The 24594-nt window shown below is 42.2% G+C and overlaps 1 protein-coding gene and 1 long non-coding RNA gene across 6 annotated transcripts in view; one reads left to right on the top strand and one right to left on the bottom strand.

The window, feature by feature from the left end:
- Positions 1 to 24594, top strand: part of LOC142560705 (uncharacterized) — a 91543-nt gene that overhangs the window by 43517 nt on the left and 23432 nt on the right. For all 4 annotated transcript variants that reach the window (XR_012823415.1, XR_012823414.1, XR_012823416.1 and 1 more), the window contains 17 exons: positions 30 to 74; positions 136 to 218; positions 306 to 366; positions 477 to 526; positions 626 to 690; positions 1154 to 1243; positions 1774 to 1889; positions 3550 to 3690; positions 6404 to 6579; positions 7034 to 7121; positions 7227 to 7334; positions 7416 to 7492; positions 14923 to 15049; positions 15123 to 15256; positions 16328 to 16433; positions 20068 to 20124; positions 22772 to 22959. Coding sequence is in view for 1 of the 4 variants with exons in the window: in XM_075672994.1 (XP_075529109.1) it covers positions 30 to 74; positions 136 to 218; positions 306 to 366; positions 477 to 526; positions 626 to 690; positions 1154 to 1243; positions 1774 to 1889; positions 3550 to 3690; positions 6404 to 6579; positions 7034 to 7121; positions 7227 to 7334; positions 7416 to 7492; positions 14923 to 15049; positions 15123 to 15256; positions 16328 to 16433; positions 20068 to 20124; positions 22772 to 22959 (1712 nt within the window). In the remaining 3 variants the exon portion in view is untranslated. The remainder of the gene's footprint in view (positions 1 to 29; positions 75 to 135; positions 219 to 305; positions 367 to 476; positions 527 to 625; positions 691 to 1153; positions 1244 to 1773; positions 1890 to 3549; positions 3691 to 6403; positions 6580 to 7033; positions 7122 to 7226; positions 7335 to 7415; positions 7493 to 14922; positions 15050 to 15122; positions 15257 to 16327; positions 16434 to 20067; positions 20125 to 22771; positions 22960 to 24594) is intronic.
- The window catches only part of LOC142560717 (uncharacterized), a 108780-nt gene continuing 85462 nt past the window's right edge, over positions 1277 to 24594 (bottom strand). For both annotated transcript variants that reach the window (XR_012823417.1, XR_012823418.1), the window contains exons 2-3: positions 3003 to 3128; positions 1277 to 1644 (exon numbers count right to left, since the gene is read on the bottom strand). This is a non-coding gene — a long non-coding RNA (uncharacterized LOC142560717). The remainder of the gene's footprint in view (positions 1645 to 3002; positions 3129 to 24594) is intronic.

The following is a 24594-nucleotide window of genomic DNA, read 5'->3' as shown; positions in this document are numbered from 1 at the left end:
TTCTCTCTATTTTTCTTTAATACATTCAGATAGCTGACGAAAGAAATGCCTTCTCTGAAGATGCGGAGCAATTGGTAAGTGAAGATGTGACCTTCTTATAACTGACTGTCACTCACTGAGCACTTCCAATAACAGGCCCAGGCTCATGGCTTTGTTCAGAAATCTATTGAAGATTTTGCAGCAAAAGGAAAGATACCAAGGGCTGTCATAGAGGCCAGGTATGTAAGGGAGTTCAGATCTGTACACCTGGATATGAAGTATTCAACAAGTGAGAAATGCTACATATTTGGCCATTTTCATTTCAGCATCTTCAAGAAGCCATATTTTACAGGACAGTTTCTTCCAGTCCTCCTGAATCCTAAGAATGTAATCACCTTTTAATTTGAAATGTCTTCACTTGCAATGGTGTTGATAGCATAGATGGTGTTGATATCATTGCATTTTTTTTTTCTTTGCAACTGGTTTTTCTTGCCCAGTTTCCAGAGCATCGTGGAGTTGTGTGCAGCATGGTCCAAGGACTGCTCCAGTATGTTAACCTTGTACCTGTGATGGTGATATGCTTAAGTAAAACCTCTTACACATGATTCTTACGGTGTTGTTCGTGCTTTTATTTTTGCATTTGTAGGCATGGAAAAATTTCTCAGGAGCGATATGATAGGTTTGTCGATGACTGCAACAAGAAAGAAACTGGTAAAATTTTTGGACCTGTGCATTCTATCTACTTTTGGCACCCTGAAAAGAAAAGCAGTAAACAGCATAATATTAGTGACTTGTATTCATAAATTATATTGTCATGTTTTTTTCCATGGGTGACTGCCCCTTTTTATGTAAATGGCACTTTTTGATGTAAAATATGACATAGGTATGATTACTGTGCTCAGACCTGATTTGCGAAATAAGGAGGGGAAATGAAAAAATAATGTTGTTCAACTGAATAGGTCAATTTGATATGATCTTCAGTTATATGGGAAACATAAATACTAGTGGTTGTTACTGTTCTTGCAGGTGTCTGAGCATATCAAGAGGTTGCTTTCATTGCACATAAAACAGCCACAATGCAGACACAGAGTTCTCTTAAGTTGCAACTGCATGAGGAATACAGACTGTTATGACTTATTTCACAGCCATTTGAGTAGGATACCTTTTTTTCCAGATGATACATGTGATGTAGAAATGAACAGGCCAGTTCCTTTGGCCGAGCATTTGCTTGCTCAGCTCAGATCTGGATCACTGCCAAATAAAGGTGAATTAATATTCTTTTTTTGTTGTGTGTGTGTGTGTGCATATGTGTGCGTGCATGTGTGTTTTCCTCGAAAGCTTGTAGTCTGATAAACATGCACACTTGCAACAGCTGCTAATGACAATTGTGCATGAATACTTCTACTGGCATCATGGAATTCAGGCTAATTTTAATGTAAAACGCAATAAAGGCTGCTTCTATGGTTACAAGTACTTGTGCTAGGCGTCTGTTGTAGCAGAATGTATTGAGCAGCTACTGTCAATCTGTGGTTGCTTTTGTGTGTTTTCATGTTCCCAGCATGTGTTGAGCTTTCCGTCTTCCTGTAACCTGAAGTTCCTGTGGAATTTGTCATATTTGTTTCTTTTATGGCTGTGAGGTTCCCCCAGGTGGTAAGCATTTGTTCCCTGCAAAGAGAAGTGGAAATATTTTTTCAAACTTTACAAGATATAAAAAAGTCTAACTTAAACAATATGGTACTGTGTTTTAACTTGTTACAGCTGATTTTATGGATACTTTTTTTTTTTGCACTCCAGACTGTGAAGTCATCGTCTTGAGAATTATTGAGGAAGTTAAAAAAAATTATCTAGAAGTTCTGGAAAATGCCTTGAATCTTGAACAAGAACTTCCTTACTCAAAGGAAATGTTTGAGGTGAGTCTGTAATATACACTTATAAAATCAACAATGAAATTCATAAACAAGTGGGAGTGGGATAGCCTGGGCTCAGCTCATGCACTGGGCCAGGCTGAGTATGGCCTTTTTAGCCAGTGTGAGCTCATGCAGAGGTGTGTAATGTATCAGCAGACACACTCAGCAAATGAAATCCAGATAGAAAAATTCAAATCAGAGCAAGAAAATCAAACAATCATGCTTGGCACATGTAGCATAAGTGTGTTTTACTTGAACTTCATTATGTGATACATCAATATCAAGCAAGCCTTTATTCACACTTGTTTAACATGCCTGGGCAACATTTCTGTTACTAGAATTGCTATGCTCATGTTTCTTTTGCACTGGCAGTACATGGCTCAAGATGCTGCACTTTGGCCACAGAGCTGCTGCACTGCAATTAGTGTGTAGGTGGTTTCTGTAATCTAATGAGTCTTGCTTAACCCTTACGCCATGAAGTTGCACACAGAGTGTGTTTTAAACTTCTTGAATTAAAAGACGATATAAAATATTGTTTTTTGCACATTTGAGTATTTGAGGCTCCATACCATGATTATAGAGATGGTAGCTAATAAAGTAAACAACAGCATTTAAAAGCCACTCGCTCGTTGACATGTTTAGTGATCTCTAGGACAACCCTAGATACTCCTGGAAAACTTTGGGAGAACTACAATGCCACTGGAATAGGAATTGGAAACTTCTGTACAATGCTAAGAGCTTGCCCCGAAATCTAAAGAAACATATATCAGCAAATGCTTGCTATTTACTGTGCCATCCATTAGCAAGCAGGATGTGCAAGATACGTGCAGTCAGCAAGTCCTCTGTGAGGTGGCTATCACCCAATGCACCTCCTACACTGTTTTTTTTGTTTTTGCTTGCATATTTGCTTTACGCACTGTCAAATTTCACAGACCTGCACATGCAACGCAATGCAAATGCTAGCGCATCAAAAAAAAAAAAAAAAAAAGGTGCTCCAAAGTGCACATGCACTAATGTTGCATTCACTGCATCTCAATCAACTCTATGGTATTGTACAAGAGATGAGCCTGATAGAAAACCTGTAGCATTTGTGAGTGCCTAGTGCAAGTATGTTACCTGTTTGCTTGAGCACAGCAGCTGCGGTGCAGTGGTTATAATGCTTGGCTAGGAATCACATGATTGTTGGTTTTATCCCAGGTATACCTTCCACGGATATATTTTTTTTTACCTTAAGTGCCATGCCTGAACAAAAAAAAAAAACAAAAAAAACCATGAGGAATGATTAAACATGGGTGACCCATTTCCTAGCTTAAAATTGCTGGTGACGCTAACAATGTCAGACAAAAATTTTTTTCTTAGTGCTTTACCTACTCCTTTGGACAATAAATCACTTGCCTGATCGTCAATGAAGACCTCGAAACAGTAAATTTGAGCAACATTTGTGACAGTTTGCTTCCTCATAGCAACACACTGGCCTGGTTGGCAGTGTTTATGACCAGTTTTATGCTATTTTTCAGGAGACTTAGATCAATAATGCATACAAACCTACAATAATTCATAACCTATTTTGTGTGTGCATTATGGGAATATTCTTGTGCTGAAAGGTAGCATGGGGTGGTGAGGATGGTGTGCATGTCTTGTAATGATACACTTGATATTGCAGCTTCTTCACTTTGCTGGGGAAGCTTGTTGCCATCAGCCTCCACACCCCTGGATTAAGTGCCTCCTCCTGGCACTGGAAAGTTCACTGAGCACAGTCCACCTATTGGCTGCATTTTTATGGAGGCAGGTTACAACCATCCAGGTAATTTATGCCTGGATACAGTGAATTCTTATATACTGTTTCTATCACACATTTGAGGACATAATGACAACTTCAGAAATAGCAACAATAGTTCAGTCAAGATTAGGTATGTGTAGGGATTGGGATTTCTTATATTTAGTACCAATAAATGCTGAAAAGGACCTGCCTGTCCATATTTTAAGAATTTGGTTTATACCGAAAAGTGCTGAATTGCTGAATTGCTGAATCTAAAAATTCTCCCTATACCTGTCGCCCATTCACCCTTTTCTGGGTGAGGAAAATACCTAATCTAGGCAGCCCCCACTCCTCCTGCACCCCCCCCCCCCCTGTAAAAATTCCTTTTCTGCTATCTCCTTCTCCCCTCAAACTTCATCGTCCGAGAAAGAGACAACACGTATATGCTGGCATGGGCGTCGGCCAACACCTCCTACACCAGCTTGCATCTGATTGTTGAAAAAGCTAGTGTTATTTGTGATTGTTGGAAGAAAGAAAGGAAGAGAATTCTGCTGGCTGCACTGGTGGTGGTCTAGACCTGAACAATGGCCAGCAATAAGGGTGCATTAAAAGGGGTTAGAAATTAAAATAATTAAAATGGACTGATGTGCAGCTAAAAAAGATGATGAGTTATCACCAGTGCCATGATGAAGTGACCAGTGAAATCCTCCTTGTGCCTTTGTCAGATGATGCTGTAGCACCTCAGCTCAAGTGACTCACTAATAACAGCTCCCCTCTTACAACACTCTCTGGTACCTCCTCAACTGACTCCCCCATTAAAAATACTGCAGAGCATTGAACTGGAAGTGCACCCATGGATTATCTTCTTTTTAAGGCGGAAGCCTCGTGGGTAAAAAAAATCCATTGTCCGGTGTCATCGAAAAATTGAGTGTCTGGCATTATAGCACCAAAATTCAATATCACCAAAATTTATAGTACCACCCACGACCATTGGTGGGAGGCGAACCCATGACCTTTGGGGTTAATTAAGGCACCTTTAATTAATATAGTTAATTAAGGCACTCAAACCCACAACCTTTGGTGGGTGAAAACAAGTAATAGGAAGTAACAATGCATTTGAATGAGAATGTCAAGTAATTTAATGAATGCCTCGTGAGCACGCAGGCTTTCGCCTTCATCTTCTTTATCGTATGCTAAAGTGACTTGTCAACTTCTTTCTTTGCACAGTAGGCCATGTTCATTTTCATTTTACATGCATATAAGGCAGTTTGTTGCTTAATCATATAAAATGCCTTTATATCTCAAAAAAGTTAAACTGCATTAAAGGGCCCCTAAACTACTCTGAGCTGGAAGGCGAGAGAGTTATTTGTCTCTAACCTTTGCTACCCACCCGACGACTACTCGGTCCTCTTTCTCATGTACTTCTCAAGAAGACATGTGGACTCTGCGGCAGAACCAAAAGTTATGTTGGCACTTTTTTCTTGCTTGAAAATGCCGTCAACTTCTACTTATCTGGACTCTGTACTTTTCGGCTACATGCTGTTGCCGCCGCACACGTAGTGCGAAACATACTACATGAGGTGAAATCATTTGATTGTGCTAGACAGGCAAGCGAGATGATGAGGATGAGTGGGCCTGAAATTGCATGTCAAAGGCGTCCTAGCAGACGGATCGGAACTGATGACTCTCGTAAATCGACCAATCAACATCTTTTGCCCTGGTTACATCAAATCCTGGAGAGGAGCATGCAATTGCTTTTTGAGTTATCGGAGGTGGTTTGGGGACCTTTAAAGGTATTTTGTGTCAGGAACTGTCTGTTTGAAGCCATTGTCAACCTTGGTACAGATGCATGCCTCGTCTAATATATATATTGGAAATCATAAAAGAAAACAATGTTTACGTAGTAATGAAGTGAAAACTGTACAAGCTGCACAAACATTTTTATTTGAGAAAGGTAGGATTAGTCAGGCAGTATGCTGCCTTTTCCCTTCCTTATTCGGTTTGTGACCAATAAATAGGAATAAATTTATACAGTAGAGTAGCAGAACTTGAAGTTATACAAAAAAAAAGTTTCATTTACCAGAAGTTTTGATTATGTGAAGGGCACAAAAATTATGAAAACATTGTTTCATTTCAAAAGAGTCGACCCTAGTAATTTCACTGCGGTGAAAAAAAGACGTTATTGTACTCCGCTTGGAATATCACAGCTTCTTTAGCACAAGTTATTTGTTTATGCACTCTAGCTTTTTGACTGTCGCAAAAACCAAGCAACGTCAACGCTGCAGAGCAGCCGTACGTCACACGACAGTGCAACTGGCTGGTGGATTGAATGTTCTTGGTTGACAAGCATTTAAATGCTTGTCGGCCTGCTCGTGTTTCAAATGTATGATGGCCAATGAGGTAGGTGCACTTTTGGTCGCAGTTCTGTTTAAGCAGAGTTCACAAAACTAAGTGCTTCATTTAAACAAAGTTTCTTAACATTGTTCCTATCGGTAGTTAACCAATATTGGTACCTTCATCCTGTCTATATGACATTTTCATTTAAGCGAGTTTCGTTTATATAGGGACCACTGTATATATAGCAAGAGCTTGTAGTCTGCCAAATTTGATTGCCACTAGCAACGGCATAGTCAGAGGTGTCACTACCAGAACTAAATATAGTAGTTTTGCACATGTGCTGTTGAGTCCTGTATAATTTCTCTTCAAATTGCTTATAGTTTCTTTTATGTTAACACTTATGTGTTTTTCTCATATGTAGGTCATGGATAGACAAGGAGCCGAAATTTTGAGCCAGTTCCTACTCTCCGTACCAGTGATGTGGGAAGACAAGCCTCTCAAAATTTTTGTTTCTGGCACAACATACATGTCTGTGCAGGAGGCTGTGTTCTTGTGGCTCCCACTTTCCACATTGCAAGAAAGGAGGCAGTTTCTACAGTTGAGTGCATGTTTTACGCTTATAGTGAAGAGGGCTGGGAATCAGCTATTCGCTATTCTGCTGGTATGTGCATCTGTACATTGCCAGATTTGTTTAGCTGTTCAATGCAACGAAGCTTGCATATACTGTACAGTAATTCTCAGTATGGCCGAGTTCATGAGCCTAAGTGAGTTTGATTCAATGAGCAGGTGCAAGTGTCTTGAGTCTTGGAGCTTGTGAGGCCAAGTGAGCAAAGCTGGGTCTGATTTGAGACTGATTTGAATCTGATATTGGTGATTCTAAGTGAGCCATAAAATTAAAAATATTTATTTTGGTGAGCTATGGTTGCACCATCTTTGTTTTATGTCATGGTGATGAGACATGCTTTTCTTATATTTTTTGTGAAAGTATTGGCCTAGGTAAAATGGGCTCTCAATGGTTCAAATGCATTTCTAAGCAGTCATTTTATTACAGGTTGTCGGCTGTGTATCTTATAGCAGCATCCAAGCAAGCACCATGTACTACAGTTCCACCGTATGTGCCTGAGGTGTTGTTAAAGAAGGTACTACTTTGAGACAACCTTGTTGTTGCTGTGCTGCTGCTTCATTGTAAAAAGGTGGGCTTTACTCCAAAGTATGCTTTTGTCTTGGCTGTGCTGTCATTTCAGTTTGAGTTCGTTATACAGAGGAATGAGTGTACACTTGGTGAGATTGACTCTGATGCTTGGATGCAATGCTCGGAGTCACCTGTAAAGGACTGGCTTCAGCCTGGCAAGGTACTAGTCATCTTGGTCAAGGAGTGTCCACATTTCCTGTACGTTCAGTTTTCATAAGCGATGCGTTCTTTTGATTTTCAGCTGTCTCTTCAGGAGTGGGTGAACTATGAGTCTGAGATAAGTGATGGTGTCAATGCTACTATTACACCAGTTATGAGGTGAGCAAACTACTTCATGACACAGTACTTGTAAAGTGCACACATGGTGGTTCTTTATTTATAGACTTTTGTGTGCCAATGCTGTTTCATTTTACTGAACACAGCCTTAGCACACCCTGACATTAAATGTTGAATAATGTAACTCTTAATTAGCAGACATAGTGTAATGATTCTTTGTCACTGAAAGGCAAAGTGCCTCTTGCCTTTCACTGTTGGCTGGAGTACCTACACTCCACCTTTATTGTCACTGGGGCTGGCTAGTCAGCATGGCAGATAATAAGCATGGGAAGGATTGTCATATTTTAACAGATCTGGTGAGCCTTGAGTGAAAGTGCTCTTAAATAACCCCTTAGCCGATTTTCTTTTTATTTCTTACCCAGAATGCTTATTTTCTTTGTTGCTGATTGTGAATATTCTTGTTATAAAAAGCATGTCTTTGAGGCAGAAAAAAATAACTGATTAATAGAATAAATAAATGTAGGTTACTGAAGTTTATTGTATGCTGTAGTACAAATACACCAGCCACAAGTAATCCACAAAAATTATACACAGAAATATTTTTGGTACGTTTTACCACTTTTTGTTTTGGTACTTTTTTTTGGTACGTTGTAATAAAAAACGGCCTGAGGTTTCATGGTTGGCGCGCCGTCCCTCGTTTTCTTCCCATTGTCCACCAATGTTGCTTCATGTTTGGCGACAGATGTGAGTATCAGAACGGGCCTCTTGTCCATCCACTTATGTACCTTCATTCCATCTTTGGACCGAAGTTCGGTCACACTGCCTTTCGCAACTTTGGCTTCAATGACATCTTTTGGTAGTCCTTTCTTCGTTGAGCAAACTGTACTGCAAATGAAAGTGTCTTCCTTTAGAAGGCGAAGAGTGAGCAGCAAGCTCATGTTGAAGTTGTCTACGTATAGCGTGCGCCTAACTCCTTTGTAATTTTGAATGAGTTTCGAACAGACCGTATTTACACCATTGTAAGTCGACACATTTTTTAAAATTTGAAAATTTGAAGAGGGGGGGCGGGGAGGTCAACTTACAATCGAAACCAAAACATGGCACCGCCAAAAAAGCGAGACCAACGGGAGCTACAACGTAGTTACAATTTTATGCTTGCTCTATGGCCCTACCCGTAGCTTTTTGCTATCCCGTGTGTTTGTTCACTTTTCGGAAGGGTTGTTCAACATTTGTGAGAGTTTTACAGTTCACACAATACTTATGGGGGGGTGTCGATAGTTGATGGAAGCGCCACTGCTCCATTCGCGGTGGCACCCTCAGAAAAGCGGCACCCTCAGAAAAGCGGCACCCTCAGAAAAGCGGCACTTGCGGGAAGTATCGGTAGTTCATGGAAGCGCAGGCACTGCTCACAGGTTTTAAAGCGAAAGCTTTACTGGGGCCGTGAACTTGCGATTTCGCCGTGGCAGTGCTCCAAGGAAGCACATGACATCACAATGTGCGCCTCGCCACGGATATTTCTCTCTCTCTCGCTCTCTAGTCACTACTGCGCATGCGCCACTAGTAGCACCAAGCCACAGGTGTTCCACCGCTTCACAGCGCTGCGTCTTTCCGCTGCTGCCGTTCGATATGACGTCACACCGCATTCCTCATTGTTGCGCTTGCCTCTGCTCGCTTCGCCAGCTGCGTCGCATGCCTGATAACATGTCGGAGGATTGAAAAGGAGAGCTCGCGTGCGCCGCAACCGCAGTTGAGGCGGCAGTATGGACGGCGACAATTCTGATAAGCAGGAGGAGGCCTGGAATCGACATCAGAATGAGATTAAGAGGAAACATATAGCCCAGGAAACAGACAAACAGCGCGCCGAACAACTGGCTAAACGCCACAACATAGCTAGACAACCAGACTAACCTGGACTTGCAATCAAGATTGACCAAAGCTAACCATGCTATGCCTTCTTTCGCTATGTATATCCTGGCATAGCCTTGCTAAGCCACTGCCAATTTTTTCTCTATTGTTTGACCAAAGGCATTGGTTTGATGCGTTCGACTTGACTGCCGGCTACTTCCATGCTTCTTCAGTCATGAGTGCTCCAGGCCCACTAATCATTCGGCACTCGTTCACAGCAGCGTTCAAAAGGGCTGTCATCTTTTACGCTGAAGAAACAAATCACTGCGCAGCGGGCTGCAAGTTCGATGTTTCTGAACGGGTGGTGCGAGAATGGCGACTGCAGTGAAGCGAAATTTTCACCTGTGACGGCAAGTGAGGAATTTCCCATGAGCCAAAGTCTGGACGCTTTTCGGTGCTGTAGGCCAAGCTTGCGGCGTACGTTGCTGAAATGCGTGATCGGTCCCTGCTATTGAAGTGCGACATTGTCATGAAACAAGCTCGGATCTTCGCCTTTTAAGGACCTGCTCCGATGGGAGTACAACAAGTGGCTGGCGGCAGAAGATCGCGGACTTACGCCAACCGGACTTGCCAAAAGAGCCTCCCTGACGGCTGCGTGTGGTTGGGTGCATTTGGCGTGGGCTGCTGTTCCACAAGATGTCGAGGTGCGGTCGTTTGCCAAATGAGGAATTTTGCTGGATGACAATGCGCTGTGGGAGCATAGCAGGGATGGTGATGGCAGCACTAGTGAAGACGAGTAGTCCAGTGACCATGTGAGCTACTAATAAATTTTCTTTATCGAATGCACCCTCGGGTATGCTCTTCTTTTTTTTTTTCCTGTCACGTGATATGTGGGGGTCGACTTACATTCGAGTCAACTTATAATCGTGTAGATACGGTACATCATCGGTCTGTTCGATGCCAACTTGTCGATCAGACTTTCCGGCATATATGTCGACTTTTAGCATGTAACCGTCTTTTGTACATGCTTTGAAGAGCTTGACTCCGTACTCATGGGCTTTTCCTGGAATATACTGTCTGAACAAAATTTGACCACGCCAGGGCACCGTTGTTTCATCGATCACGACCCTCCTTTCCTGGCTCAAGCAAAGTGGCAAAATTTTTGTTCAATTTCTCTACCAGAGGCCGGATCTTAAAGACACGATCCCGCGATTCTGCAAGCAGTTCATTGTCCACAAAATGCCAGAACCTCAAAAGCAGGAAGAAGCGGTCACGGCTCATATTTTTATGAATGATTTCAACGCCATACAGGTCTCCTTTTGCCTAGTACAGTCGAACCTCGATATATCAAATAGTGCGGGGATCGTGAAATAGTTCAATATATAAAATCACATTAAAAATGCGTAAAGAACTTATACAAATCAGTCAATGAACCAATCAGGGCACAGTAAATACTCACTTGAAGCTTCACACAAAGTATTTATTTCTTTGGCTGAAAGTACTACAGCAGTGTAGCCTGCTTCTTATCGGCAGCCACGTGCTTAACCGTGGCATTCTCAACATAGTCTAAATGATCTACAAGCAATAGGCTGGTGCATTCTATTGCACCACTGTTGCAGCATAGAATTTCCAAAGCAGCTACAGCCTCGGTTGAAATTAGGAACGGGGCAAAATCAGCGCATGCAGGATCAACCTCGGCAGCATCTTCGTTTGGCTGCTACTCCTGCTGCGATCTCCGTGTCAATCAATTGAAGCATTTTGAAACACTCTCAGTAACAAAGGAGAAGAAAGGGGGTTAACCGAGGGGCCCGATTTTTATTAGTCATATCATAAGAACCCAACAAACACTGACACCAAAGACAACATAGGGGAAATTACATGTGCTTGATAAATGAAATAAAGAAACGATAAATTAATGGAAATTAAAGTGGATGAAGAAACAACTTGCCGCAGGTGGGAACCGAACCCACAACCTTCGCAGTAACAAAGTGGCATCTGCCAAGGGGTCTATGAGTGAGCCCAGTGAATGTCTGCTGTCGCGCGTCCTTGTGAAAGCAAACTGCCATTCCTCACGAGGCGTGGTAGTTGCAAAGCACGCCACTGAGGAGGAGTCAGTGTGGCAAATGCAATGCATCATTCACATTGTCGAACTAGCCAAGCCGCCGCTTGCATACACCGCTACGTTCAAATGGCGCCCTCGGTGTAATTGATGTGTGCAGCTATAGTCCGTAGCAGCTGGGAATGCCCATCGCACCACCGCTATCTTCGAGGGTGTCGCAGGAAAGCTTGCCACCTGTCAATAGAGCACACGTGGTCTGGGGTGGCAGAGTTCAATATATCCATTTTACGTCCGACCTCGTTCAACATAAAAAATTAAAAATGCATGCGATTTTTCAAGTGACATAGAAAGTGTTCGATATATGCAATAATTTGATATATGCATGTTTGATATATCGAGGTTAGACTGTAGTGACTCAGAGAAGGAAGACTGACGAGACCAATACATATCAGTATTCCAGCAAATGCTTTGATTTCTTGGACATTGGTTTCCACCCAATTCTTCAACTGCGATTTAGACTTGGGAGTAGTTGACTCCAACACTTGTTGTGCATACCTATTTGTTTCATCGACCATGATTTGCCAGATATCATCCGTAATAAACATTGAGTATAAGTCAGGGCATCATGGCTAGATGGCAACTGAACGATAGTGGCTTGCCTGAAGTGCGGTGTCACACTAGGCGAAGTGGTCATTGCTGGTGACCATTTCTCTAGAGATGGGCTGAGAGAAATGAGGCATTGTCGCCTGAATCGTCTGCCTCGGAATCATCAGGCAGGTCTGACTCACTGTTCGATGTGCTGGTCGAGGTCTGTGATGGTTCGTAAACACTATCTTCGTCACTGACTTTACTGTCTGTCCAGTTCTGAACATCTGACACTGAAGCACTTGACTCATCAGCCGATGATTGCGAAGTTGATGGTGCGTTCTTCCCGCCAAAACTAAGTTCATTTGTTTCCTCTACGTTGTGCTTTCTTTTGCGTCTGTTAAAGGCATGAGGATCCATTAGACATGCTCAAAAGTGTGGGAGTAGCAGGAAAAACACATATGCTTAGTCCAACGGCATGTATTTCAAGAACTGCGACACAAATATTTGCAAGCAACGCAGCTGAAAAATGTGCCGCCACTCCGCTCTTCGAAACAAGCGCGCCACCCCATGTCCAATGCAATAAAAAAGATATGTTGCAATTTTGAACCTCACATGGCAGCACAAGATGTAGAGTTGTCTTGCGTGGGTCACCGGTGGGTCACGCCGCACACAGCATAAGAATGTTTTCATTGAGTGCGTCAAAGGTCACTGGTGGGTCGTAGCATTTAACATCAGACAAATATTCGTCTGGCTATTTATAATCTCATGCAACAAAAATCAGACCTCTGCGTTCAAGTGTCATAAAGTTATCGCAGCAGCAAGCAGATGAATGCCCATCACTTCGCTGCTGCATAGGAGGAGCACTGACTGTGACCCACTGGTGACCCACAACGCAGTGAACATGTTAACTGTGCATACCAACAGTGTGTTTGACTAAGGGAGCTTTTGCAGTGTGTGGTACAGCTCAAAACAAGAAGTTATGCAGAGTTGCTTTCAGATTTGTTTCATAGACTATAAAAACCAGCTCATCTCCTAGAAAATACCCAGTATATTTAAACAATTCAGCTGGCAAGCTTAAAGTAAACTTCTGACAGGGTACAGAAAAAAAAAAAGTAAATGGTCGAGGCTTTAGTGGAACGCTGTTCATGTCAATTTTAGTCCATAGATGCACACTTGCAATGTCGTCCTGTGAGCTTTCCTCTTTTTCTTCATACGAGGAGCTGCTCCATTGCAGTCATCACGTTTGTCTTCACTTTAAATGATGTGCACTCTGTGTCTGAACCATCATTATCAGAAGGTGAAGAAATGAATTTTTTCAGAAAAACGGGCCGGCGATACACGCGTAGCCTCCATCAGACACCATTTTGAAAAAGCCAGTTGCCACACTAAAAACACACTCCAAATGTAGAAGAAGAAAGAAATCACAGGGCGCATACTGCCATCTGCCAACCAAAACACCGGTTAAGCCGTCGACGAGTATCTTTTGTCCAAAGTGTTTAAGTGGCGAACAAATACCATGAAGATGAGCCGCACCCGCTCTGAACTCTTTAGAAACGCGAGGACTTCGACAAGCAGGGCTCGTCCAAAACCGCTAAGGGGTTAACCTTGTTCTTGTGTTAGCGACTGATAGAAGAAGCAGTGGAAAGCAAAGTGATAGGCTTAATTTTAGGAGACAGAAAGACAGCATGGCTGCATTAGACAGTGGGCACTTTTGTGCTGTACTGGACCTAATTAGTAGGTCAGTAATGATGTTCAGCAGTCAAAATGTCTAGTGGCAACTGCTAACCATGTTTGCTAAAGTGTGCTGCTTCACTTATGCGTAGAGCACCCATTCTCTCTTTGTACGACACAAAAAGCTCCTGAAATTATTCTGGCAACCCTGGAACTTCTAGAATACTGGGGCCGTATTCTGAAACATTCACCTTCCGCGACAGTTTCGCCGCTGCAGTAGTCACGTTCAATAAATCAAGCAGCTGCTTACCCGTGATGTCAGCGTGCACTACCAGCACGTGCTTTCGAACGCTTTGCATCGCATGAGAGACCACGCCGTGCGAGTGCAGAGCGGCTCGGGTGTGTTGTTTTCTAGTGTAGTGGCCGCAGTACAGGTTCTGCGCACTGACTCTGGTTGGCTACGGCTGCTTTAGGTAAGATAAATTGAAAAACGAAGGGTGAAATGTTTTATTTTAAATGAATCAACAAATATTGCTGTGAAACAACGCGTTTAAGACGCCACCAAAAAGACTACTATAAACTACCACCTCTCATATCTACTACACTTCACCACCAACTGAATGCCAAAAGGCGTGTTTATCTATTTAATACATGTCGAGGGCACCCATCGACACCATGACTTTAAAATGACGTAGCCAGAACTACAAGATGGCACTGTTTAGTTTCTGGTTTTGCTAAAACAGCCAATCCGCGCGCGCCGTTGGCGGAGGCGTGGCCAAGGCGATAGTTTCGCGGAAGGCGAACGTTTCAGAATATGGGCCCTGTATATCAGGTGTAAAGCAGCATTATGTCGTGCTATTAATCATTTCTGTATACATAGCCAATTTTATTGCAAAATATTTAGCAATATGGGCAAAATCAATGTACAATCATTCCGCAGTTCCTTTGCTTCTAGACAAGAAAAGTGAAACTTCTTAAACTATGAGCAAGAGCACCCAGGTAATTCACGGGCATCGGCAGTGCTTCTCAGTCTTTATGCTTGCCAAACTACAAAAAATATTTCAGCATAGCTTCTTATAAATTTACACGCAGGCATTACATGCAGACTTCTTGTAAGATGCTTGACTGTTCTGAAAGCTCTTAGCATTGATAACGAAACTCCAAAATTTTTGCATTTCTAGGACTAATTTATTTACTATGAAATTTGTGTTTGGAATATTATTTTATGTTATCATCTTCGCGATCACACCATATTATCTACTTTGGTTCTTTAAGTGACAGTGCCCTATTTACTTTTCTTCATTTTCAGACAAGATTTACTTCGATTTCTTGCTGATGTTGACAGTGTAAGGTGCCTGTGTGCAACCTTACTGCGAGTTCTGGTTTGTCGTGGACCGAGACTGCCCAACCATGCCCAGCTTCATATTCTATTGCAGGTGTGTACTAGGCTTCAAAAAGTACCTTCAAGTGCGAGGACAACAAAAAACTGTTGTTTTTTTTCCCACACAGAGTCTTCTATTGAATTCATCCAGCAGTTTCTCAGGCAAAGCTGTACCATTTGCAACTGAAGCACTGATACAAATAGAAACTGAAGTTGCTGGCTGTCCACTGGATGTGGTAGAGAGGGCAATAAATTTTTTTAGGTAAGTCGCTTAACTCCTTCCTTAGCCTGCCATTGGTGGTTGATCAGTTTGGTTGACGGTATTCTTACATAGTGAACATGGATATCGCCACTTGTCTATACAAACAGCTTCATCCACTGTAAAGGTTGAAAGCTACCCTCGCAATTTTGATTTGACCAAAATTGATTTGAATCAAGTTGAAGTGAAACTGATTTGATGCATATAAGGCTTACGCTGCATGAAGCAATGCCAATCAATCCAGGGCAAGTGCTAGTCGAATCAAAAGATAGTAATTTCTCTGCAACAGAATGGTTGTGCCATCTGTCACAGTGGGGCATGTTTTGCTGTGTGTTTTTCCCCCGTAGTGGTGAGAGATGGCACTACCATCTATTGCAGTGACATCGGGAACTGCCTGCGTCTGACCACAGGCTAGGCCTTCATCCCTTGTTATCAAGAACCACTCAAGAAGACTGCTGAGATAACAGCCAACTTTGCTGCCGAGGTGACATGGGTAGTGAAAGTCTACAGCTCCAGTCACTTCCCATGAAGGGGACAAATGGCTTAGGAATGGCTACCCATTTGGCCTGAAGTGGGCCAAATGGGTAGCCTTAGATTTAGGTGCACGTTAAAGAACCCCAGGTGGTCGAAATTTCTGGAGTCCTCCACTACGGCGTGCCTCATAATCAGAAAGTGGTTTTGGCATGTAAAACCCCATAATTTAATTTTTTTTACAGAAAAGTGTAAAAAAGAATACCATCTGGGAAGACATATGAACCGAATTGTAGATTCAAACACAATGATTTCAGTGTTCTCTACCTTGAATGTATTAGCCTGAAAATTTTATGAATGGGAACATGTTGATGGGGGTCCACTGTTTCATTTTGCCTTAAGATTGTAAGAATGAAAATGTTCAATTTCACAGTAGATTTCATTTGGCAGCTATCACCTTGTGTGTGCTCCTGTTTTTGCTGCCTTTAGTTACACTTGGGTTTTGCAAATGTGTGTGACCAACTAATCAAATATGTGTCTTTTACTTCCTTGCTGTTAGTATGCTGTTACACAGCTGACAGTTGATTAAAAAAATATGTGCAGGATTTATTGTCACCTCCCTCCGTACTGCCTACTGGTGAACAGAACAGATGATTGCCCGACAAGTGAATCTGTTAAGCTTTTTATAACAGTGATAAACAATAACCTGGTAAGCTGAACATTTTTGCTTTGTATGAAAAGGTGTCAATACTGCTCACTTTGTTCCTAGTAATTAGCTATGCCTTCTGTTCCTAATATTGTAAAGCTTTACTGAAACTGAATTTATATGTACATGAGCCATATTCCTACCTTGCTTATTATGAGGCTTGTTATCTCACTTCAGTATTTTGTAGAGAGGTTCTCGTAAATGACAAAATGAATCACTGTAAAAGCCCAAGCCCATGAACATTCCACAGAGAAATTTGAAACATGAACAGTTTTTAACAGTGTGTGTTTTTTAGTAACAAGCAGCTGTCGCACATCAATTAGCTCAGATCAGGAATTGGAGATAGATGGTTACTTTCACCATTTGCAGCAGCACCTAGGTTCTCACTAAGCTGGGTGATTGATCAATTAACCATCTCATTAATCAATTACTGCTTTAATTTGGGCTAACATTTTTATTGCAATTAATCAGTTGTGGTCACATGACCAAAAATAGGCAAGCATTGGTTCTAATGTCCCCTTCGCTTGTTTAACAGCAAGAGAGCCAGACTGAACTACAATGGTACCTGTGTGCATGTCTCTCAGAAGTCAGTACAAAAAGCCACCCATTTCAAGCTGGTGGGAAAGTGATCATGTGAATGAATACTTTCACTACAGCTAGACTTATGATTATGTCTGCATGAGATTTATGTGCTCGATATCTGTCTACTTAAGCAAAGGGTCGCTGATGTGTTATCAAAGGGGCCCTGTGACACGCCAGGGAAAGCTTGTTGAGCAGCACCAATGTCATCACCTCGATGCGCTGTATTCGTTTACTTTGCTGACAGAATGTGACGCCAAAAAGTGATGCTATGATCATTGGCTAAAAATTTAATGTGCAATTTACATTATTCGCGCAATATTACGAGCACTGCGAAAAAAGCTAGGGCATTACGTTTTACAGCCAAATTTAAACAGTGCACAGCCACGGGCGAGGTGTTGCAACCGTAAGAATGATGCATGAACATGTGGAGCACTTTGGCACGCCAACGGCTGCCTCGCAGAAGTTGTTGTAAGCGTAAAAGTGATGCCATGGCCTCCAAGATCGGACCAACTGCTGCGCACAACAGCGCAGCGCTCTCCAATAGTGGAGGCCATTAGAATGTCATTAACACTGTGAGCAGGTTTGGCAACCATGGCATGCCAACTTCCTCTAATGCCCTGCCGCGATTAATGTCACCGTATGATGTTATGGGGGAGTGAAATGCGGCACCTACTTAAAGCTGCGAAAATTCGAGTGGAGGGTAACTCTCATTTTGCTTGTACTTTGAATTTTCTCTTACCAATAACTTAGGTTTGTGTGGATCAACTTTCATAATTACTTTTGCGTTTTGTTATATGACATGCTGAGAGTAGATCTAAGCAAACATGGTCACCGGAAAAAAGCGTTGCAGGGCCCCTTTAAAAGGAACTGTCCATTCAAATAGCTCGGTTTGTTTATTCTTTAAAGTTTGTGCACAAAAATAATCCGTTTTTATTTTTTAGCTCACATACTCCACAAATCCAATTCATTGATTAATTAACAGATTAAAAAAATTTGATTAATCAAGTTAAAATTTCAGGTGTGGTAATTCTGTGCCATTTGCGGCATTTTGATACTCATGTAAATTGCTGCGCCAAATTGTACCAAAAGGGCATAAATGACCAAAAATGTGCCACTCTGTGCCAGAGCAGCTTTGGCAGCTTTGGCAGCTTTGGCTCCGGTAGGGTGGGTAGGGTAGCTGCATCATGTATCAGCAAATGATCCTGGCACAGTGCAGGGCATTGCGTGGTTGGTTTTGGAGGCCGTGTAATAGTGGCATTTGCTGCCTGTGGGTGCATAAAGCTGTAACCAATTGGATCCCCTAGATAAATGTAGGAACTATAATAAAAGTGAATGTAGCGACACTCTTTTATCTTGCCTCCTGAGCCGGGGAGTGAAGGTAGGCAAGGAGGTCCGGAGCTTATCTGCGCCTGCCTGTTGGTGGAGCGTAATCACATTGTGGTGCTGGCGTCACTTCTGCGGAAACAAGTGCGCTAGCTGTCCAGGTGCTGCTGGCCCTTCCTTTTGTTTTCGTGAATTTTCTTTTTGCTAGCTCTAGCGCCTTGACAGTTATTGATTGCAGCACGCAGCCCTGCGATCGTGGCATTCGTGGTCATTGTGAATCTTGATATAGTGGCAATCAGGGTGCTTTGCAACGAGATCGCTCCAATAAAAAGAGCAAATTGCGAGCGACGAGGGAAGGCATGTGGGGCGATGATACTTGGAGAAGGATAGGCCAGGAGAAGGGGAATGTCACTACTTTTAGGTTATTGAGGGGGTGTCACCCAATCACTCAACATGAACTCCAGATGTTTCGGTGCTTCTTGTGAGTGGCAAAGCAAAGTCAGTCACATGCAGAGTTTAAGCTAGTTGGTGCTCTTACATTACCTAGAAATGTATTTGAATAAATCACTGTGGTTAATAAAGGGAAAATGAGGCATCCACTCAAACCTAGCTAAGTGCTACAAAGGAAACCCTTATGGGTCCCTCGAAAGAAAAGCTTCGCAGTTAGAGAAAAAAAAATCGTCCTGGTCCGGGACTTGAACCCGGTAGAGCGGCTGCCTTTCCGGGGCAGCCGCTCTACCATCTGAGCTAACCAGGCAGCTAGCAGATGGCAGGCGAAGTCGAATTTATAAACTTTTTTATCATTTATAAATTTACCACTTTATCAACATTTTATTCATTCTCTCCACCTTGCGAGTTTCCGCAGAACTATTACGTCAAAGCACTGCGGTGTTCACTAACCCTAACTTCTTCACGTCTTCTGTTGGAGTGCACCTCCAGTCGCTTCACCAGCACTTAGTACAATAACAGTATGAAAAATGCCTTTCAGCCGCTTTTCACCACTTCTTTAATGCTGAAAAATGCAAGGTTTTGATGACTGTTAGGCTGCTTAATCATATTAATGCTCTAAATGAAAATTTGTGGGCTCCAGACTGCTCCAATTATCATATATACAGGGTGTTTCATGTAACTTTAGCCAACCTTTGAAAATATGCAAATTCCACATAGCTGGACCGAACAAAGGTAACATTGTTTGCCGTCGCTTGGAGGTACTCAGATTATTTTTTGCATTCTGCCTAATTACATAATTTGTATTTATTAATTAATTTCGCAATTATTATAATTAGATCAAAAGTGTCAATGAGAAAATTGTAGAGCAACATGAAAAACTCCTGATACAGCTTTCTATTGCTCAATATATGCTACATAAAAGTATTTTTCCGAGTGTGAAAGAAGCCTGTGAGTACACGTAAAGTTTCCGCACGACTGCCTGCTCAAGGCTACCCTGAAAAAAGAAAGAACAAAAATGTATAGATGGGTGACAAAAGGGTTGGAGAAGACAAACTTAAGTGCCTGGATAAATAAAACTAGAATGTTAGTGTCTATGGCAAAACAAAGCTGTGTCCTCAAATACTTACCCTGTATAAGTGGTGATACAGTGCTACAGGGACCAAGATTGCAATTTGTATCCTTTATACACATAACTGTGTGTCTGTGTGTCTAGCTTTCTTGCTTTTATATACATGCCTGATTACTTTCTTGCCTTCTCTCTTTTTTTTCTTTTTTTTGTCAGCTACATATTTTTTGCAGTCAGCAGGACATGCCTATGTTGACTCTGCACTTGTTCAAGGTAATGGCTTGCGATAGATTTCTTTGCACTAGATTGTTTGTAAACTGGAAGCCGTCCAGCAAGGAATATGACCATGATTTTTCTGTTCAGTTGAGCAGTGGTTTTCACAAGGCTTTACTGTGGACATTTTTAAACCTGAAGAGATTGGCATTCAATTTTAATGCTAGAGCAGTGAGCAAAGGTATTTATAGTTGAGCGTAATTCCTACATACTTCATTGCCATTGTCCTCCTTCCAACTTGCATTGCTGTCAGTGACAATTGATGCAGCAGCAGACTCAAAGCAGCCAAGCTTTATTTTTTTGCAGGTGTCAAATTAGTATGTTTATCTTTATTCGTCTTAACTAAAAAGCAAGGTAGTTTTGCATTATTTTTGTATATTTCAAGGATGGAAGTGCTGCGCCAATTGCATCATCTTACGCCAACCCACCGAACAAGCCAGCAAACTGCACCAACTTGTGCCAAAACACTAACTTCGAATAAAGTCGCAAAATTTTGTGGGATGTTCATGTTCAGTGGGAATCACACAGCCATGTGCCCACTATCATTTAGCCCAAGAAGTCAAGCTAAAGCGATCCGTTTCAGAGTCGGCGCCTTTGGAGTGAGCGTGTTTTTGGTGGTGCATTGTAACTTTGCCGCAGAAAAACGAAAATCCTTTGTGCTCTACAATGCATTACAAGTCCTTTATATAAATCGTACGAGTTTGCGTAATATACGGACCAGCTAAAGTTGATTTGAACTGGCGCTCTTTTTATGGGGCAGTCTGGAAAGAAAGCAGCACTCTCAGCTGAATGAATAAATCGTACTGTCTGTCTATATACATTTTAAGGCTCGCTTGTACACCCTATTGGAAAATCTGCGTCGATTAATGGCATGTGCACTTGAAACCTCTTGACCATCACTCAGATTTGCACTCAGGGTGTATTGTGCACAACTACACTATACAAGATCACACTTTTGCGGCTGCAAAATGTGGACCAAGGATGTAGAGTTTCGGTTTTAGTCTACCATAGCGGCAGAATGGCGGTCGTAAAGGGTCAGAGAATATGCAAATGACAGAAATTGGTTTCACGGCAATGATGTTCGTGACACGACTCGCGCAGATCAAGTCCAAAAATTTTAACAAACCATTGTTTAGCATTCAAAATATCAGTCGCTGTTTTACATTGACTTTATGGCACAGTCCTAATAATTGAGCTTGTGCAAAATATTGGTCGGTGACGCTGATTACAAAGCCACTGAACACATTTTTTCCCCTTGATTCTCTTCATAAATGTCAGAGGTTTTCTTTATTTTTTCTCTCCAAGTTATGTGGAATACTGGCAAACATGCAATAACTAACCAAGTAACTTCGCATTTATTCTTTGGTACTTTGCTATGCCAATTGAATGCCACCAAGAATTAAAAATTATAACTGAGGGCATCACGCGAATGGCGTTCACTGTATGTTGAGGGTGTTCATGGTTGTCACAGTCAGCATTTCTTGTTCATTGTGCACGAATACATCTAATTAGCTGACTTTATAAACTTACCTACCTCCACGGCGGCTGCATTTCGATGGAGGCGAAATGCAAAAACACTTGCGTACTTAGATTTAGGTGCATGTTAAAGAACCCCAGGTGGTCGAAATTTCCGGAGTCCTCCACTACGATGTGCCTCATAATCAGAAAGTGGTTTTGGCACGTAAAACCCCATGAGAAAGAAGAAGAATAAGCTTACCTAATCGACGAGATGTAAACGAGAATGTTGTGAAGGATGTTGAAACATGAGTGATGACTGGATTTAAAGCAACCTAGGATTTACATTATCCAATATCCTTATCCAGTAAAAAGCCTATCAACATACAAGGGGCACTGTTCGTGTGAATCCCTTGGTTATTTTTTTCTTGGCCACATTTAGTTGGTACGCCTTGCTTGTAACTTAATAGTGGTTTTCGAGGAATGCAAATGGGTGTCCTTTGTCGGGCATATGACATTTTTTTTCCTTTAGTGAACTTTCCGCCACCTTGTGGGCTTCCACCGAACTGATCCGTCGTAATCTAATAGTGTTCTGCGAAGTCAAATAAAAAATCTCTTTTCTTGATTTGTCTGTAATTCACTCATGTTGAGCCTTACCTGAAGAATTCCTGCTCCGAACCTGCTCCAATATGCCAAATTTCCTGCTCCGAGAGCTGCTACAAACTCCCTTGGCCTGATATTCCTGATATTTGCCGCTTAATAATGGAGCTAATAGCCACCACAAAATAGGTTTGGTTCTAGACTTTACTTAATAATCAGTTAACTACGAAACCTTGGCAATTCAGGCGTTGCCATTGCCACATATGTGGACACTTGAAACCACTTTTAATGAGATGTGAAATCTATTGCATGCATTGTGTTTCTGATAAAAATTCACTGAGTACAGGGTGTACTTTTTTTAAAGAATTGTAAGTTTGCAGTGGCTCAACATGTAATTAATGCTTAATTGCAGATCAGGTGATATTGCAGTTTGATCTCCTGCTTTTTCTATTAGAGGCACGTTTACATTCTTCACCGACAGTCATGACAGTAAACTTTACCTAATGCAATTTTACATCTTTAATTTTAGATGCAGAAGCAAAAACATTACGCATAGGAGTTGTCACAGCTAAAATCTTTTTATTTATTTCAGGGTTTACTTCAAAGCAACCTGTCTAGAGCTGATGCATCTACCATTTTGGAACAATGCCCTGTACTTGTGCTCTGTCTTATACGTCACTGGAATACCATATGTCCGGTACTTGCCCTTGAGCCTGTGAAGTGTGAGGAACTTGGCAACCTACTGACTACTGTTGAGAAGCTGTTTGCTATGGTTGCAGAGTGAGTTTATGCTAATTTGAAGTAATCTTAGAGGGTCAGTTACGTTGTTTGACTCATTGTACATCTTTAGTGTGGCATCATCATGAGACTTGTAGAGCAGAAAGTGAAGAATAAAGGGAGCCTCAGACCCCTCTGCTGTGACTCAGTGGCATGGCTTTTTAGTTAGTGTGCTCCTGAGTGTGAGGTCGCAGATTTGATTCTTGGCAATTCCTGTCAATGTTGCGACAGTATTGTAATGTAAAAACATTTGTGTACTTAGATTTAAGTGCTTGCTAGGGATCACAACTGTGATGTCTCTCATAGCCCAGATGTTACTTTTGGATGGGTACAATCATGCTACTGGCCAGGTGTTCAGCACATCAATGCTTGAAAAAAGGGGGCGTTCTCATCAAACTTGAGGTTATTTCCACCTATTATGTACTACTGTACTAGTATGTGCCCCGCGATTGCTACAGAAAATTGCCACAATTGAAGTAGCCCAGGCCACCTCCCTCATCAAATGTCACATTTGCGCTCACGACTGTTGCAATGACATCTTAAGGCACAGGCTCCTTTTCCAAATGTATCACTGCTGAGAAGTAGGACAGCTCTTCAGGTGTGTGGAGAGCACTCCTTGCAGAAGGGGCTGATTATGTTCCTGGTTCAAAACAATGCCACGAGATGACTCTCTGATCATAGGTCTGTCACTTGAGAGGGAGTGGGAAGTGCTTTTCCATAGAAAATGTGTGCCGTTCTGATGTTGTTTTTAACAACTTGCTCATGGCTGCTCAGTGGAAACACCAGCGCATGTGTGCACAGTGCTCATGCCGGTGTCCACTTGCCTTGTTCATCGTTTTGAAGCTAAGCTGACTGCGTGTAGCTCGCATCTCTCGGAGAAGCACTCGTGAGAAACCACCATATTCTTCCGTATATAACCAGCGCCCCCAATTACAGCAGCCTGAAAAAAAAAAAAATCCTCGCATATAATACGCAGGACTAACTGCATACAACAATGCTCAAACCTTTGCAATAACAGTTTCCATTCGCGGATGCACGACTCGTCCGCATTATATCTTCGGCCTGCGACTCTGTTCTCACCTCTTCAGCAATGCTGATAAAGCTGGATTCACACGATGTACGTGATAGCTGACGAATCAGTCATGTGACATGTCACGTGAATCGGATCACTTCACAGCTAGTATTCACACGACAGAGGATGATGCCGCGGATGGAGCAGCACATGCATGGGCGACGGCGACGGAACAAACGCTACCGAGCCGAAAATACCAACGATAGTTTGGCTCTCCGCCGTGTTGCGAAGGGGTTCGCGCGGACCGAGGGACAGCCGTGAGGATGGGTGACATATGAGTATGCCGGCGCCGCGCGCACTATTCGCAGACTACTAAACGCAAAATTACACCCCAGCAAATCGGCAATCCGTAAAGAGGCGACCATAAAAAAAAATGCTTTGAGGTGTGGCTTCATGGCAGAGTGCGCAGTTGTGCCGTGAAGCCACACCTCAAAGTGATATTCGCATATACCTCGCACCCCAGCTTTACTATTACATATTTTGAATTTTTGGTGCGGGTTATACGCACGGAAATACGGCAGACGCACATCTTTATCACTAGGTGATACTGCAGTTGTCAATATGTT

Source organism: Dermacentor variabilis, chromosome 1 (assembly GCF_050947875.1).
Source record: "Dermacentor variabilis isolate Ectoservices chromosome 1, ASM5094787v1, whole genome shotgun sequence".
NCBI classification, from domain to species: Eukaryota; Metazoa; Arthropoda; class Arachnida; order Ixodida; family Ixodidae; genus Dermacentor; species Dermacentor variabilis.
This window is presented reverse-complemented; position numbering and strand designations above follow the sequence as displayed.